Below are 19,591 nucleotides of genomic sequence, written 5' to 3'. Positions count from 1 at the left end.
TGGAAAACCCAATGAGGGAAAAACCATAGAGAATGCTAATTCTCAAGTATAAAACACCTATTAGGGTGACATTAGTTAAGGTGTTTTTTAGAAAGGGTGGCTCACTACCAAAATGCTCACTATAGGTGGACTCACTGCCCATATAAAACCGCTAGTAAAGGGCTCACTCCCCAAAAGAAGAAGAAAGAAAAGGAAGTAATCCACCACTGTAGCACAATTGCCACTAAGCTACAATGCTGGAAGAGACCTTTGCCTCACTACCTCTGATACCAAACAACATCAGTGCACTACCACACTGCTCAACCACAACCACACACAGCCTCACACAAATTCACACCAACAGGAGACAAATTTTCTTTTTCAATCCACTTGCTTCTACATGTTCTTCATTACAATTATCCTTTATTTATACTAATCTCTGAAATAGAAGTCTACCAAGATGGCCTTAGAATTTATCGGAACACAATTTGAAATAGGTCTACACTAAATATTCTTGTGATGGAAAGGAATGAAAAGTGGACCACACCGCAATGCACTACATCGACCAAAACAACACATTATCCATATGCCACAATCACTAGAGAAAAAATAGAACATTCAATGTCGATCAAACTTGGAATGAACATATCCACAACCACATCTCCATAGCACATCATGATGCCTCAAATCAGAATAACAAAGATTAAGATGAAAACAACATAACTCCAAAATATTATCATCAAAACCAAAAATGCGGAGCATTGTAGACACTATTGAACACCATCATCATTGTATACATTTTCAGAGCACAACTTTTGGAACACCAAATCATAAGAATGGCATCCCAAGGCATCATCTGACAACATACCAAAGCTTCGTGACTACAACTGCAACATATCAAAAATGTGAAGTACAACCCTGATGTAACCAAATTACAACCAAACATTCACCATTAACATAATTATAAGGAAAGAGACAAAATGAGAACAAGATCATATTGATAGTTCTTCATTATTCACCAACTACTTTGCTGCTACAATGAAAGGAAAACACTATTTTAACTACAATCCGAAAATTACCATTTTTGGCAGATTTTCACAAAATCAGTTTTTTGCCATTTTCAGTCATTTCTAAATCTATCCGGATGACTATGAAAATTTTCAATTATTGAGAGTTATGTTGAGTGACAGTACTCCTCATCTCGCTAAACGATTGCATGCATAAATAAAAAGATACTACCAAAAAAAGATTTAAAAAATCCCCAAAAATCACTAAAAGTCAATTTTGAGGTCTTAGATGAAGGAATCTAGCCCTAAAAAGTTAATTGAACCGAGGTCCAATCAATTTAGGTTTGGTCGGCAATCCAAACAACTCCTCATGGTACACCTCCACGTCAAAGCATAGCCCAAACGGACGACCGAGTCAAAAGTTATGACCGTTAGAAGTCCCTGCATCAAACTCAATCACAAAAACAAATAATTGGTATGTTGACATCAATGACAACCATACTGACACACTATCAATGTCACATTTGCAACAATCTCCCCCTTTGCCATTGATGGCAACATTCATCAATGATAGACACAAACTTAGATTCATAATTCCAATTTCTCCAATCTCTCAAATCTCCCCAATCTCTTTCCCTTTGACATCAAGGACAAAGGCAAGCAACAACTCAACATAATGAAGCTTCATGACTACAATTGCAACATATCAGAAATGCGGAGCACAAACCAATCACAGAAACGAATAATCGATATGTTGACATCAATGACAACCATACTTACACACTATCAACTTCACATTTGCAACAAAGAGTATATAAAAAATAGGCAAAGAGATCTAAATAGATCTAAAGAAGAAGATTCCTTGTATGAATCGATACATAAAGATTTTGATGCTAAAAAAGTTGAAATCCCAAATGATAATTTATCAATAACAATAATGACCTCAATCCTAATCTTCCTTACGAACAAGACAACAATCTATGCTAACCAGACCAAATATTTCTTAACAACTTATAAACTAATCTATTCTTTATTAAATTAAAATATGTGAGTGAAAATAAATCAAAGAATACAAAAGAAACCAAACTTAACACAAAAGATATACCACGTCACTATACAATAAAATGCAAATATAAAGACTAATGGGGAATTGGTATGAAATATGCAAAATTTCACCTTTACAATTTTAAACAAATTTTAGATGAAATAATTTATAGCGCAGCCCGTATTGGTACTTTTAGCAGCTATACCAAAATTTACCCCTCCCCGTGCATTGTAGAGCAGTTTATTGAACAAGGGTTTAGGGTTCAACAAAACATTTTCTGCAAATAGGTTTTACTCCAAAATTCAGCCATTGGAATTTGAATCCAACCGCAAAATCGTTGCCCAGTGTTAGGACTGAGCATTGTGTGCATTGTTTCATACTGCAATTTTATGTGTGCGAATCACCATTTAAATTAAACAAGGTATTCGGCCAATTTGGAGTAAATGGCCCTGCTTTCTGGCGTTAGGCGTCTGCTGGGAGGAACTACAAGTGGTCGTCTTTTAGCCGCCAGGGAGCCCTGTGTAGCCATTGCATCTTCTTCAATGTGCACCACATCAGATGAGACTGTCACTAAAAAGCTCTTCGTAAGCGGTACTACTCTTCTCTAAACCATTTATTTGCCTTATTATGTTTGTTTCATTTACGTTTGTGTGCTCTGCACGGAATTGCAATGATGCGTTAGCAACCCTATCGAGTTAAGAAAGCCTAATTTTCGTGGAAACCCTAATTGAGTTGGAAGTCGTAATCAGCTCGCAAACTCAAAACCTTTGTTCTCACGGAGGAGGCATTGCTTAAATTTCTGTGTAGTTTTGCAACATAATGCTCATTGCTGTTACAACGTTGCTTTTGTTCGGAATTTCTCTGCTCGAATAGATTTAAAGGGATTTACATCAAATAGATACTACGAATCGGCGAAATAGTAGCCTTATGTTTGAATGAGTGCGACAAAGTTATATTCCCTTTTTCAAGTAGCAATTCAACATCTTCTACCAGAAAGAATGACGCCCAAAGCTTTCCCATAACAGAATGCATTTTGAGTGGAAGATATTTTATTCTGCATATTCATCGTTACAGATGTTTTATCGAATTGGATTTGTTAAATGAATAGGTGCTGTAGTCTCCCTATGGAATCTTCTGTAATTTTCTGTTAAACTCTAAATGAAAACGTGGATGTTGTTTTTTCCGGTCGGCTGCCAAGATCAGTTTCGATTTGGCATTCGTGTAACCTTGTGGAAGCTCTCAAGGATAGGACTTTCTAGTTTACCTTATAGTTCGTTCAGATTTTGTACCCCGAGGTTTTGAGGTGATGTGTCAGTGCAGGAGTAAAACTAGATTTAGCCAATTGCACTAAGAATCCTGATTGGTCTAAAACTAAACTTTATACATAATTCAATGCTCTGGCTGATCTTGTTTCAAGTTTTATTTTCTATCATATCTATAGATGGTTAGATGCAAGCGTGTTTTAGTATTCTTTCTCCTATTTGCTGGATGGAACGATTAAAATTTTATTTCTCTATAGACTATTGTTTACCATCACATCTGTCTAGTTTTACATATTCTTCTGTTCCAGTCCTGAACAGAGTTTAGAAAAAAATAGAACTAATTAGTATATTTTCAACCTGATCTTCTTTGCACCTCAATGGTAAGGACTAAGGAGATTATAGGACCTATAGAGGTTAATTGACTAATATATTATCTTTATATCTGCACGCCACTATTTAGGGCCTCCATTATGCGTTAAAATTTTTGGTATTTTCAAGAGTATTTGCAGGTAATCCCTTGAGGAATCATCTGTAATATCACGTTATGTTTTCCAGTTAATCAAAGCTGTATTCACTTTGATCTATTTGGGACAATCTTTAAAAGTTAAAACTAGTGACATAGGTCCATTGAGACTTTCATATTTCTTGGTTAGAAGTTATATCCTCACAAAATTCTGTTGTGCGTTACTGTTACTGGACATTTATCTGCAATGCATATTCTTATTGCCTTTGGTCGTTTCTGTTCTTGGCTAGTTTGTACCACAGTTGACCGCTGCTTATGTAAGGAACATGGCCTGCCATTCCCTGAAACGCATGCTCAGCTGATTACTTACTATGGAATAGATATGGATTGGCTTGGATGTCCTCTGACATGAACTTGCAAAAGGGAACAGTTTGAGAAAGCCCCACAGCCACAATAATCATTTCGTTTCCCTTTTTTCATTTGTAACTTTTGTTTGCTCACATACCATCGTTTGTTTACAATAACTCTAATCATTTGTTACTAAATCTTCTGCCCTGGGAAACAGTACAAATTAATTCCCAACCAATGGAGCTTTGTTTCTTAGACACATGTCCAGTTAAATGATTTTTTTGTAGTTACTCTCTGTTCCCAGTCTGCAATAATGCTATTTAGTTCTAATTATTGTTGCCATCGTATGGCTATCATGACCTTATTCCTTTTTTTTCTCAGCATTATTATTTCTACTATTTCGAACATTCAGTATTATTCTGTAAACTGTGATAAGATGGATTACCCAATTTTTAGATGCCATATATTAGTGAGTTATGAACTATGGGAGTTTGTGGTCTACACAATTTTTATATATTTGTCCTGTAAGCTGCAACTACTCACGGCAAGTTCTTCTGTATTTTTTCTTCCCAGGAATGCATGAACAACTTACTGAGCTTCACATCTATGTTAGCTACTTTACTTTCTATCATTTCTCTTCTGTGTTTGCTTACAGTTTTCTTGTTTCTAAGCTTGCCTGTATATTTTGTTTATGATTTTACTCTTATCATTCTTGTTTCATTTGTTCGATAGGAATTACTAACCCCTGGTGTTGTGCTTTTGCCTCTCATTTTAATTTAAAGGCTTGAAGCATTCTTTAGTGGACATACTCCAGAATAGGTTCTGAAAAATCTTGTATGAATGGCAGGACTTTCCAGACAAACCACTGACGAAGGCTTGAGAAATGCATTTTCAAAGTTTGGGAGACTCCTTGAAGGCAAGCAAATGTTCCCTTAGTTCTTGTACATTCTTACAGAGTTTACTTGCTTATGTGCTGTTTTAGAGAGGTTTTCTTCATTTTCCTCATAGTTCTATGCTATTGCAGCAAGAGTTGCAACTGATAAGGTTTCTGGACGATCAAGAGGGTTTGCATTTGTTAGATATGCTACAGAAGAAGAGGCTGCTAAAGCTAAAGAGGGGATGGATGGCAAAGTAAGTATCATAATCTCTTTAATGGAACCTATACCAGTTCTTTGATTTCCACTGCAGAGCTCATTGTGGGTTTACATATAAATATGATATTGTTTTAATATTTTCTTTATAGATTACTGGCTGGAGTCTGTTTATTGGTTTGACATTGATATTTTCATTATAAGATATAAATGATGTCATATATGACGAAGTTGTCATTGGATATTTTGTGCAGTTTTTAGATGGATGGGTTATTTTTGCGGACTTTGCGAAACCTAGACCCCCCAAGCCACCCACTCCTCCTGAAGAGCCAAATCCATATGGTCTGAATATACAAAAAACTATTGGTTGGTGTGGATGATGTACCTCTATATATCTATATCTATTCTATCGTGATTGTAGTGAGGATTTTGTATTGGCAATGTCTGAGTCACCACTCTCAGTTTAATTTTGCTACATTCCAATTAGAAACAAACACAAATAAACTAATTTCTAGTAAAAATTATTTAAGATCACAATTTTTTTTTTTAATCACCTCATTTTGAATATGGTAGTAACCATTTAGGAGTTTGTACTTGTGCACAACATATGGCACCACACAACTTTACACAATTGAATCCATTGTTTCTTGCTTACAAACATAGATCTTAAATGTTCTTGATCACGAGTTTACAGCTTATGGTTTGATTACCACGTCTATACACCATACAGTTACACTACTTGAGAAGCAATGTGAAAAGGTATTTTATCTTAAATGTTCTTGATCACGAGTTTACAGCTTATGGTTTGATTACCACGTCTATACACCATACAGTTACACTACTTGAGAAGCAATGTGAAAAGGTAAAAATATTTTAAAACTTCTTTGTAGCCTAAGTTGACATGAAAAATTACATTTTTAAAGAGAGAACAAGTTGCAAAATTCAGCATTTTTCAGGTTGCCGTGATGCCATGCAAATTTCTTGGTTAGTGATGGAAAGTTAAGGTTCATTATATGGTTATTTTCTTTTGTATACTTTGGATGCTTTCACAGAATCCAAATTGGTATGATCACATAAAATTGTGCATACTAAATTTGAAATTGTATGATCATGCTATCTGCCAGATTGACTGCAATGTGAAACCAGAGGTGCACAAATAGTTTCTCTAGGCACCCTTCCCAAAAATTTCTAGCCATGCCTTCTCAATTTTTGGAAGGCAACATTGGGTACACAAGTGTTACTTGTAGATTTTTAGATGATAAATTTCATTTAAACAAATGTGAAAGCTTAATGCATCGACACTCTTTAGAAGATTAGTGGGCTCTATTATAGGCCATTTATTTTATTATTAAAAAATGGTTCCTTAATGAAATAAATATGCTCTATCAACACAATAGCATCGTTATTATTATGCTTTATAGGCTAAGTCTAACTAAGGGTAATTATCATTTATCAATTTTCATGATTCATGATCATTTCATGCAAGTCTCTCAGTGTAACCTTGCTCATCAATTGAAATAAGACAGGAATATGATAATTCGACCATACAACTAGAATCTACACCATTGGATGCAAAGTTTAGTTGATCGATACACTTAAGAAGTGCCTACAAATTGATTGATTGGTCTATAAAATGACAACAAAATTTGTTGTGGACATTGAATAAGTGCCTGTAAATTGATTTAGTTATATAATTTTAAGTGAAAAGCCACTCATACGATGTGGAAAATTGATTTTTTTTTGCATGGATGTAAATCAATAGTTGGATGCCATATAATACACAAACATTCTTTATATGATTTTTGTTCCTCTTCTAGCGAAGTTTGGCATACAGATATGGGTGCTAAAGCATATTTGTTCACCACGCCTGTGATTGCGTGCTTGTACACGCGCACACACACTTACATGCTTTGACACGCATGTGTGTACACGCAATATCTATTGCAATGGTGTGTTGGACATGACAAGGTCCTCTTTCAAAGAAGACATCATATACGTCTTGATATGTCTTCTTTCTCAACATTTGTAAATTGTGTGGGGGTGCATTGGAACTAGTGCTGACATAACAATTACAGTTGGAATGCATATATGTAATTTGTTTGAGAGAGGGTATCTAGATGCACGTGTTCTACAATTGTTATTGTTGTCATATTTTACTTATGCTTTCATTTTTTATTATTCTTTCAAATTCACCTACGTTGGAAGATAGAAGGGTGTTTTCATGTTAGTGGTGTAAGTGTAAGGTCAACAACCTTGCTTTCTTATGGCACTTGGAATGGTTTTGATTTATTAATTTTATTTTCTCCTTTTCAAGTCGTAGGATTATAACTCTTGAAATTGATGAACCTTTGCCTTATGTGGGTTCATAAAGTTTTGAAATTTGATTTTTATTTTGATATTGGTTTTTGGGGGAATGGTGCCATGCATGGTGGGAATAGGATTGGGCGTTGGAGGTACAAACCTCATCTTCAAGAATTGAATGTACTCGTAATTTGGGAAAAAGGCTCTCGAAAATGGGAAAGATTAGTAAAAGGTATTTTGTTTTAGAAACTTGGAATTGGAGGAAAGGCGAAGGGGTTCTTAGACTCTTAGAAGTAAATAAATCATTAATGATAGTTTTTGTTGTATGTATTATGAGAAGGAAATGGGGGAAGAAAAAGAAGGAAAAATAGATTTAGGAGATAAATAAGAAAGACAAAGAAGGTGGGCAATTTTTGGTAGTAGTCAAACATTTTAGCAAGTGGATTTTTTTCTTCATTGTTCTATCTTGAAGTTTTTCATTATTTGATGTTTCTTTAGTGTGAAACAAATGTGTCTTTGTCTATGTGTTTTTGTTGTATTCATTATTATAAACTTGCTTGGTTCTTGAATTTATGTTAAAGTTAAATCTATTATGAGGATGTTTGTGAGAAGTTGACAACTTATTAACCTCCTTTTTTTTATTATACCTACTTAGGCTTTGAGTGAATGCTATTGTCATTTTTATTGGTATTAGATTGTTTTTTCTATTCATTGTAAGAATTAGGTCTTAAGGTTTTGCTTGCATGCATGATATGTAATCCATTGTTTTCTTTCTTAACTATGTAGAATGAGGACAAAGACTTTTTATGGTATAACTATAGCCACAAAAATGGACTATTTTTAACATAAGAGATACCAATCAACCCTAGCTGGGTGTAAATTTTGATGCATGTTACCTATAATTCTCTCTCTCAAGTTGTATTATACACTCCCAAATGGATTTGGAGATTTTCATTCTTAGGTTGGGGGTTTATGGGTGGAAAAGAAACTCTTAACCAAGGTCATTTTATGCTCCTACAAACATAACAAGCTATGATTAATTCTTTGGATAATTGTTATTGTGGAGAATATTTGGCTAAAGCTAGTGTTTTCTCTCTTTAATCTATAAATATGCATGATTGAGAATTATTCTAGGGATTACTATTACCTTAAACATGTTTTGTTCATGACATTTAACTTATGTATGAAAGAAGTTTTTAGCAAGGTCATTTGTGTCTTCAAATCTAGTATTTCTCATTATGACATTTAACTTATGTATGGAAGAAGTTTTAAGAAAGGTCATTTGTGACTCCAAATCTAGCATTTATCATTTGTCATTATCAATTGAAATGATAATACCATATTGGGAGGTCTAGAAAGTCTTCTTGATAAGACATATTACTTTTATGTACTACTACCCAATGTTGACATGATAATTGATTATCATATTCTTAAATAGTTTCCACCAATGACTTTTAAATGTGCAATTACATTTATGTAATGCTTTGTATGCTCATTGTTGGTATGTAACATTAGGATAGATAGTGCTGGTTAATTAATGATAAACTACTTAAATGCCATCACGAATTTAATTGTTATTGATTATAAGATATTGTATATGTTAATATGGCTATAAAAAAATTGGCAAAATCACAAGTAAACTATTATGTTAATTTTTTCCTCGAGTGTATAACATTTATATTATAATAGAGAAGGGGTTTCTATCTTCATAATGCTATTGTTTGAGTTATGTTGTAAACTTATTCTTTTAGCTATATCTTGGTAGTATTAGCACCTATTTCCATTGGCAAGAAAGATCGAAACTATGTTTATAAAAATTATAGTTGGGTTGAGGTAGCTTTCCCTTGAATGATAATCTATCTAGTTGAAGACACCTCTATCATTTAGGAGTTGACAAGTGGCTCCCCAACACCCCCAAGTTCCCTACTAGAATGAAATAGCTTTTGTAGACACTGAAAATTGTCCTTCGCCTATGACAACCCTTTTCACTAATTATTTGTCCATATTGATTGAATGATTCTAATTATTCAATTAACGCTTGTGTTATTCTTGTCTCATTAAATAAATTTTAATGACTTAATTGTCATTTTTTTTTTCGTCATTCGAGCAACTTCCATCATCTAATCACCTTAAATTAATTATCTTTCTTAGATCAAATAATTATTTAACGTCTCTTTAATCAATTTTCGTAACTAATTATTCCTCTATGATTAAATAATTGTTTCTAATTATTTAACTCCTTAGTTGATTTCCCATAATTAAATAAATTTTGAATTTATTTAACTAGTCCAAATGTGGATGAAATTTAATTTAATTTAATTTATTTTCAATCAAACTTAACTCTTACACTTACTAATTCTTCTTCTCATTTGGCTCTTCCATTTTCTATTTTCCTCACTTAACTCTTACGTTCTCTCTACTTATCACTCCCACTTGACTATTTCTCCCACCTCCTCCTTCACTTAACTCACCCTCTCACACAATCTTGATCGTCCATCTCCCAAAAGCAAATTGATCTTGACCCTTCATTCAATCCTAATCATCTATAAATTTTGATATCTTCTCACTATTATCGTTAAGAGTTTTCAAAGTTGCTTTTATGCACAAAAAATCTGAGAGCCCTTTTGGAGAAGAGTAAGGGCAATGGAGATTTTGTAAATTCGATGCGACATGGTTTACGGTTTGTGTTTTGTTTATTGCATTTTGAATTCATTTTCTCTATTGGTTGAGTAGGTTTTAGCTTAGAAATTTGAGTTCATGGTTTCTCTAATGTTTCTTTGTCTTCTTCCTAATTTCGTACATGACATTTTTGGTGAACTTGACATGGAACACGCTTTAAATTTGATGATTTTTTGTGAGTTTTTTATGTGACAAGATTCTAGTGGCACAATTGTGGGATTCAACAACACAATTGATTGTTTTCCCTTATATCTCATGCAATCGTTTCTAAACCTAACACAATTGCTTGTTTATGTTTTATCTATTTCTAATGCAATTGTCTTCAACACTAATGCAATCATTTGGATAAAATGGTTAAATTTTTATAACTTAAAGTGTCACTCAATTGAGATTTTAGGTGTAACACATTTGTTTTCCTTAGTAATCTAATCAATTTACATTACAGTTGTTGCACAGATAATAAATTGATTGGCTTAACAATTGATGAATTAATTCAATGTAAATAGGAATCAATGCATCACACAATTAGTTAATTAGATGCATAATTGATTGGCTTAACAGTTGGTCATATAATGGAATAAATAAAAGAAGATAGGAACCAATGCATCGCACATTTAGATGGTTAATTGATTGGTTTAACAATTGATCATATAATGGAATAAATCAATGCAAATAGGAAGCCAATGCATCACGCCTCTAGTTAATTGGGTGGTTAATTGATTAGGTTAAAATGGATCAAACAAGCTAATTAGTCATCACACATTCAGCTAATTAGATGTAAATCAATCACACATTAGGCAGTTAATCAATCAAATCAATTGGTTCAGACAATCCTTTGTTAAAATGGTAGCTAATAAATTTGCTCTCTTAATTTCTCACGTATTTTCCAAGTCTACCCAATTTTCTAATTTTCAAGTAACTACAACACAATCGTTGCTAAACCCATTGCATTTGTTTCTATTTGCAACACAATTGTTAAATTCAGAATCGTAATTGTTTGTAAGTCTAACGTATTTGACTGGTAAAACAAAAGGTAAAAACTGGAAGATTTCACTTTGTTTCAATTTTTGTTCTCTACTCTTTGGGTTCTTAGATCAGGGGTTTTGTTGCTACTAATGATTTGTGCAACAATTTAACAACCAAGGGATAAATAAAATTGATGTCACTACTAATCAAATTTTGTGTAGGATGTGAACAAAGGAAAATTGGCTAAACAAGAGTGTTTGTGTTTTTATTAGATTAGAAATTATTTCAATTGTCTTAATGGAATGACCATCTATCTTTAGTGTTTGGTGTACTTGCACATTCATTGTGTTTATCCAAGTTATTGTGTGCATATTCTCTGCTCTCACGTGTCTATATGTGATCTTGGGTGTAAGAGAAACACACAATAGCTCTCCTTTTCATTTTCAATTGAAAGTATGTATGGGGACCTTATCACCTTAGGTTTTGACCTCAAACACATATCTCTAATGGGCTATATACAGGGGTGAGAGTGAATGTTGTAGCCCAATCTAATCATCGTCGTGTTTAGTGAAATCCTAAAGCTTGGTGATACCAAGATAAGTGTGTAGGGTTGGTTCGAGCAACTTAACTAACATTCTCGACCCATGCTTGTAGATGGATTGATGTCCTTAAGAGTTTCCCCACTAGACACCTTTTTGTGACATTTTAAGGGCCAACCTTTGTTGTTTCTTGACTGGTGCAAGGGATGTGTATCGTACCCTGAAGATTACTAAACATGCACCCTCCTTGGTAAGATATAAATCCCTCACCTAATAAGGTTTTTGGACCTTCAGAGTAAGAGGAAAGGTAAGCCAATTGCCTATGTGCCCATGCCACTAGATGTAATGTCCCCTACTCTAATCGCTTCAAATTGATCACTACAAGCACAGATTTAGAAGATTAGGGTTAAGGAAGTTACTTGTAACAATTAGCTTTCCAACAACTTCTTGACTTTTAAGCCCTGCAATCATCACATATAAAACACAAGCGCGCGCGCACACACCGATATATATATATATATATATATATATATATATATATATATATATATATATATATATATATATATATATATATATATATATATATATATATATATATATATATATATATATATATATATATATACACACACAAATTAAGTTGTTAATGTTGTCAATTAGAACATGTTAAAATATTTTGCTTAACTATAATCATATTAAACCTATTCTAAGTTTGGGATATGACATGATAGGAGTGACCCAACCAAACCTTACTAATCCCAAGAGCAAAACATTGACCCTCTTGGCCTTGGTGGTAGATCTTAGGTCCCATCCAAGGTGGCCTACTTAACAGGATGCTGGTTTTACTTCCCTATCCATGTCTTATCTTCTATGTTGCTACCAACTTATCAAGGTAGGTCTAGTAGGAGGGAATGTAGCGAAATTCTTAGCTTAACTGAACTAAGCCCAAGAATAGAACATTGACCCTCTTGGCCTTGATGGCAGAACTTAGGCATCCAACAAGGCGGCCTACTTAGTTGGCAGCCTTAACCCTCTTCGTACATCTCTCATCCTTCCCTCCATGATGAGTTTGAACATGTAATATCTAGACACTAATATTAAATTAGATCGGTCACTAGATAATATCTATCAGTGGTTATTTTCATTATAGTTCTGTAAATTGACTAATGCTAATAATATAATGATACATTGTTAGTATGCTGAAATTATAACAGATTAATCGTTTCTCTGAAACCTTATTATTCGTATTTAATCCTTCCTTATGGCACAAAACTATGGTTGTACTTGTGATTGATTATAATTATTAAATTGTTTGAATGGGAAATTTAATACATTTCAGAACCATAAAATATTAAGAGCATATTATAACCTTACCTCTTGAGTATACCTTCGATGCTTCCCTTACTTGATTGATGAGTGTTGGTATATTCTCCTGCCAATCCATTCCTTTTCTATGCCTAGACTGCTATTCCAGCGATTCCTTTTTCTTGTCCTTTAATTCTTCTTACCCCCTTCCACGTGAGAAGTGTTGGCCCCATATTTAAAATGGCCAAGAGTCACTGGTACCTTTGGGGAGGGACGTGACTTTATTGAAATTCATGTCCTTCTCTTAATACTGTTTTCTTTAAAATATCGTGACTTTTAGGCAATTCATTCATTCTTTTATTAATTAACATTTGATTAATATTTCTTTATTAACTATCATTTGATTAATATTTATTTATTAGTTAATATAAGAATTTCATAAAATAGTTGCTTATTATTTACATGTATAATATAATCAATTATTGATTATTAATCAATAAATACAATCAATACAATATTTCTTAAATAAATGGTGAGGAGATCAAAATAAGGATCATTGGTCATTAAAATATTTCATACATAAATTGGAGTGTATACAAAATGGATTATGGTTGGAACATGACACTAGACCTCTAGCTATCGACTTTGGAACAATGTTGAGATTGGGCTTGGTCAAGTATACATCCTACTTGAGTACTGGGATATACTTGCTTATGACTATTTTCAAATGTGATAAACTAGTGCAATCATTCAAAATTTTGGGCTAATATAGGCCCTTGGTCATACTTTGAGAATCGAAGTCAAACAACCATAATGTCTACTATGTCTTAAGATTGTTTTCAAAATAAAAAATTAATCAAAACCCTAGGTTTTCAAAAACAAAGAAACATATAGAACAATGCAATTGACTATAAACCCTACACAAATGTCCTTATCTATCGCAATTAACTATAAATCTAACACAACCATCACAAAAAACCTCAAAATAGTCATTAGTTTATATGTCACGCAATTGCTCCTATCTGCAACACAATTGACTACCTTGACGTGAAATTGAAACATTTTGTAATGCATTTGCCAGTATCCCTGATGCATTTGACAAGTATAGTTAGGATTTCTATGACCTGCAATAAAACCCTTCTACTAGGAAAAATATCAAATTGTTGAGACCACTAAGATTAGTAAAACCATTGAGAGTTGAAATTGTCTGCATTTCAATCCCTATTTTAAACTTGCACATAGTTTGGCATTTAGTATAGAGTTGTACCCTTATATTAGATTTTCCTTAGCCAAAATTAGTCTTCAAACGTTTGCATTTGTCTACATTAGTCCTTCCATTCTTAGGTTAACTTGCATTTTCAATCACAAGTGTAGGGTTTGCATTTGTCTTTCAATCCCCTACTTTGCATTTGTTATTTAATCCCCTAGTTTACATCCTTAGTTTGCCTTCAACCCCTTCATTCACATCCTTAGTTTGCATTAGTCAAATCAACCTTCCATTTTCTAACCTTCTATCTCCGTCCTTAGTTTAATATATTGCATCTCAATCCTTAGCTTAAGTCTTGCATTTTAGTCTTACACCATTTAGGTTAGCTTGCATACTAACTTAAACAATTTTGAGAACACAAAAAAAAAATCTTGGCCTCATTATCTTCCTTTCATCATTTCCACCAATAAGTCAAGCCTAATCACTCATTAGTCTAGTGAAAACAAGACTTTATCAAATAGTATAGTAGCATAGTCATCCCATAGGTGCATTTTCATAGCATATCCTAGAGTTGCATTATCATATGTTCATTTCAAGCACTTTTCGTAACATAAAATTATTAAAATAAATTGAAAACCTCAGGAAATACTAAAAAAATATATTACATCTCATATGGTAGCAATGAGGTCTCAAGTTAGGAAAAGACAAACAAATCCTTCAAGTTAGCTTGTGTTTGATCCCTTTGACACAATGCAACCAAGATCACCTTCAAATTTGCAACCCCTTGAGGAGGGTTTCTTTTTAGAACATATAGAGAAAAACATAAACAAGGAGGAAATCGATGAGGCATTAAATAACACTAGAATCTTAAAGGTCATGGATACCCTCCTATTTGCAGATCCAAAAAGATATTTTCTAGTACTCACTCAACATGGAGCAAAGCCTCACATAGATTTTGATGTGCCCAATGTCATAGAACTCACGACTAGTGAGTCCTCCCAAAACACAAATCTCATAAACATGGAACCATAGTCAACCAATCCTTTTACACAACATTTGAGTGTAAGATTACCTTGGTTAAAGAGCACACTGTGTCACAAGTTTACAAACACCCTCACTAATGACATTTGAACAATTTGCCAAATCCTTTATACAATACCAAGTGAAAACTCCCTCAAATGAGAAACATGGCATCGATGACGTTAGATAATCAACAACCACATGTGACATTAGGGACACTAGGTCATTCATGCTTAAACATACAATCAAGTGTACCCCCTTTTGTGTTACAAACAACATACAATCCAGTGTGCCACGTTTCGTGTCACATGGAATCTTGCAAATAAGTGTGCCACCTCTCATGTCACACAGACTTATACACAAGCGTGTCACCCTTGGTGTCACAAATAAACACAACAACCAATGCACAATCAAGCATGTCAAATGTGTCACCTTTTACAAATGTGACTACTATATGAAATTTGAGTGGATCACCTTTTATGTCACAAATAAACCCAACCCATGTAAATGTTACACCATAAGGTTGAGAGAGGGGTGGGTGAATTAGTCTTGAAAAAATCCTTAAACTTTTTCAATCATAAACACTTATCAATTACTTTAACCAACTAAACACCAATGTAAGATGAAACAAACACCAAACACAATGAACACCATATTTTTATGTGGAAAACCCAATATGGGAAAAACCATAGTGAGAATCACACTCATTATATGAATAATTGAATACAATGTTTTAGGCACAAGGCCAAGGAAGCTCACTGCTCGTAATTTGGCTTGTAGGATAAGGCACACAACCTTAGGGAAAGTTACAATAGACTTGCAAACTAAGACACACGATACCAAGGCAAGATACAAATCTGCACAAGCTACCAAGAGGACTCACTATCTTCTGACAAACATAGATGAATGATGAACTGATATGATTAATATCTCGTAATCATGAAATTATTTGAACCTTTGATTCAAGTGACCAATTTCATGGTAAACACAACTCATACATTTGTTGTCTTAAAAATTTGTCGTAGTGGAAGATATGATCATCAAGGCTCATCACAAACTGATATTCACACTTTTTCTTTCCACATGTACTTCCACAACACTATCAAGCAATTCACCCATAAATTCACTCATCTACACATCTTACCTCTCACAAATATATACAATGCACAATATTGAAATATTTTGAACACACAACCTTGGGGACAATATCAAAATGCTTCAAACCAAAACATCCCCTTATGGTCCTTGTGCAACCAGCAAATTCAATGGGGATTTGGGTACCTTTTTCTTTCTAAATTAAATTCACTAACCATTTACTCTAAAATAAATTTATCAATACTACCAGCTCATCTATTTAATAAAATTGCAAACTTTTCCATTACACTTACATTGTGTGCGAAACAGACTCTTCCTTTGGGTTGCATCTTTTTGATCATTCAACAAGGCTCTTCTAGTAACAAGAACCTATCCTCTCTCTGCATCTTCCCAATGTGAAGACTCAACATCTTCATCTACATGAGCAACTCATGTATTACCCTTGGGTCTTCTATTTGTCCTCCCTTGATGTTGGTGACTCTCATAGGCTCTATGTACTGAACTCCGCATTGGAAACATGTTCCATGAAAACCTCCTCTTCCTAGTCCTAGTCCTCTTCCTCTTCCTCTTTGATCTCCATTATTTTTATTGTGGAGATAGTAGGAATTATTTTCCTTTTTATTCTAATTGGTACTAGATTCTTCATTCTTCTTCTCATCTTCATTTAAGTTTCCATAAGACTATCCACCAGTCTTTCCACCACAACCTCTTCCATTTTGCTTGCTCTCAAATATTCTATTTAACTTCTCTTCTGCCTTCAAATAAAATTGATATGCATCTTAAATGGTGGACATTCTTACCAATATCAACTCCTCTTGAATACTCGGCTTCAACCTATTTATGCTACTGGCAACTTTCTCCTTGTTGGCCTTTGAATGGCCTATTTTGATGCAAGGTGTGTGCTCTTGGTCTCCTTGTGTTGTGCAAGACAACGTTCAGGTTTGTGAGATGTCTTAACCACCTCCTATGGATTCTATAAGTCTAGTGGTTGTATTGGACATTAACATGTCAATCTTTTGGTGCAACGACAACCACACTTGTAACAAGTGGTATCAGAGCTTGGTCACATGTTCAAACCCCTTGCTTGCACTGGGGGGGATTGTTGCAAGGTGTGCGCCCTTGGTCTCCTTGTGTTGTGTAGCGTAACGCTCGGGTTTGTTACATGGCATAACTGCATCCTATGGATTCTGTAAGTCTAGTGGTTGTATCGGGTATTAACAGGTCGATCTTTTGGTGCAATGATAACCACACTTGTAACATATTCCAATCAAGACTCAATAGAACTCTTTTGTATATTCTTTAGCAGATTTTATTTCTTGTTTCAACCCTTGCATCTGTTTCAACAAGTCAAGCTCATTGTCAATAAGAATGAATTGTCTCTTCAATTTGTCCACCATCCAATCTCATCTTGTTATTTTCTATTTTTCTCTTTTATTTATCTCTAAATGATATTTTATTCACCAAATACTTCCATGGACCTTTAGCTTGGTCTTTGCAAACTTTACCCTTGCAGGATCACCCATTTTTTCATACTCAAAATATTCTTCTATATCATTGATCCATTCAATCAAATCTTCTAGATTAAGATTTCTAGAAAATGTGGAAACTTGAATTTTTTGGCTTTTTTTCAATATTTGAAATGGCCCTCAAAAGCCTACCCTCACCAATATCTCTAGCTATTTCATGTTCCTCTTCAAACTGATCTTGTTCTTCAGATTCATACTCACTTCCATCTCTTGACCTAATATCAACTCCTCTATGCAGTTCCTCTTGCAATGTCTGAACTTATCTTTGGAGGGCTCTAAAACCCTCTTTTGTGACACCAACATTTCTTCCACTATGGTTCCTTGGTGGAGGCATTTTTCTCACTTTTCTCATAGACCCACAATCACAGTCTTAGTGCAAACTACCTCATGTTTGACAATCTATTTACACACTTAGGAACTTCTGCTATGATACCACTTGATAAAGGGTGTAATGGATGAAAAATTAGGGTTTCACAAGTTAAGCCTTGTATACTAGAAACAACCTAACTTTCCACCTAAGACATTGAAGGAAGGGAGATCTCAATCGATCCAATGCATGCAGATTGAATGCAGATCAAGTTTTTTCTCCTTTATTGATTTGAAATTGTTTTGAATGTATTTTAATTTTAGATATAAGGTTGATAATGATGAATTGACATGAAACAATGGAAACAATAAGCTATAGGTAGAAAATGCAAGCACGAGGCTAAGTCTGAGAAAAAGAGACAAAGGAGCACCCATGACAACAAGTTTGGCCTAAAAGGGTGGGACCATGTGGCAATTTGTATCTCAATCCCTGATGTTAGATGCTGATAAACTGAAATATTTCAAAATCCATGTCATACAAAATCTATTCCTATAAGCTCATCTGAAATTCTCAAGACCATGGCGATTTTTTTCATCTTGGTCCTTTGATTTTTGCCTCTGCAAAAGTTAGATTTGGTCGTCATCGTCTCCTCTATTAGAATCTCCATTTGTGGCTCCTAGATTTGTATAGGAATGAGTAGGATTATGATGTCTTGAAATACCACTCATGTCTCCTTGTCTATATTAATGATGGCATAATCTATTCATGTACTGTTGGGATTAAGGTGTCTCAACCTTTGCAAATCCTAACATTGGCTAATGCATTTATTTTTTACTTTATTATTTTATTTATTTCCTACAAATGTCTAGTCATCTAGTGGGATCCACAAGATTGGTGGCATCCTACTTGGTGATGATTGTATGACACATATATTGCACATGTGGAGTTAGGCATCCTACATGAGGATCTTGACAAGTGTCGGCTTATGACAGATTCTATGATAGAATGGACAAGTGGCAAGAGATACCTTTTGCATGGAGGGTTATGATGAGTTGTAAGAGAATAAGCTAAAATTAGTCATTTATGACAAATTCTATTACAACTATAAGCATTGTAAGTTATGACAACTATAAGATGTATAAGAGCATCTGTCATACCTTGAAATAGTTAATTTTGAGTGCCTAACTTAGGAGGTTTGAATGGGGATTCATTTGGAGATGTACATGTGTAATTTGCATGCTTTTTGGTGGCCAAAAAATAGGGCCAAATGTTATGCACGACCCCATCTTGATTATTCATCTAGAAGCTTCATCTTGAGTTTTATTTCTCTATAAAAGGTAGTCATGAGGAGTGTTAGATATGCAATGTTTGCAGGTGAAGTGTTATGTTGCCGGAGTTAATATAGGTTGTGGGTTGTAGTTGTAGACTCCTATTGAAGAAGTTAAGTG

At 34.1% G+C, this 19,591-nt stretch overlaps 1 protein-coding gene across 1 annotated transcript; it reads left to right on the top strand.

Moving 5' to 3' along the window:
* The first annotated feature begins 2,185 nt into the window (after positions 1-2,185).
* LOC131069134 (organelle RRM domain-containing protein 2, mitochondrial) lies at positions 2,186-5,760 on the top strand. The gene is made up of 4 exons (XM_058004472.2): positions 2,186-2,622; positions 4,952-5,020; positions 5,129-5,235; positions 5,450-5,760. The coding sequence occupies exons 1-4, from the start codon at positions 2,475-2,477 to the stop codon at positions 5,573-5,575; spliced, it is 450 nt and encodes a 149-aa protein (XP_057860455.1). The 5' UTR covers positions 2,186-2,474; the 3' UTR covers positions 5,576-5,760.
* Positions 5,761-19,591: the final 13,831 nt, after the last annotated feature.

The sequence above is a fragment of the Cryptomeria japonica genome, chromosome 1, assembly GCF_030272615.1.
Source record: "Cryptomeria japonica chromosome 1, Sugi_1.0, whole genome shotgun sequence".
Classification (NCBI taxonomy): Eukaryota; Viridiplantae; Streptophyta; class Pinopsida; order Cupressales; family Cupressaceae; genus Cryptomeria; species Cryptomeria japonica.
Note: the sequence above shows the minus strand (reverse complement) of the source record. Positions and strands in the feature narration are given on the sequence as shown.

Excerpts from the sequence above, each read along its gene's own strand:
- LOC131069134 (XM_058004472.2), top strand. The coding sequence starts at position 2,475 with ATGGCCCTGCTTTCTGGCGTTAGGCGTCTGCTGGGAGGAACTACAAGT. Across the intron at positions 5,021-5,128 it reads GTTTGGGAGACTCCTTGAAG|CAAGAGTTGCAACTGATAAG; the intron begins GCAAGCAAATGT and ends ATGCTATTGCAG. Across the intron at positions 5,236-5,449 it reads AAGAGGGGATGGATGGCAAA|TTTTTAGATGGATGGGTTAT; the intron begins GTAAGTATCATA and ends TATTTTGTGCAG.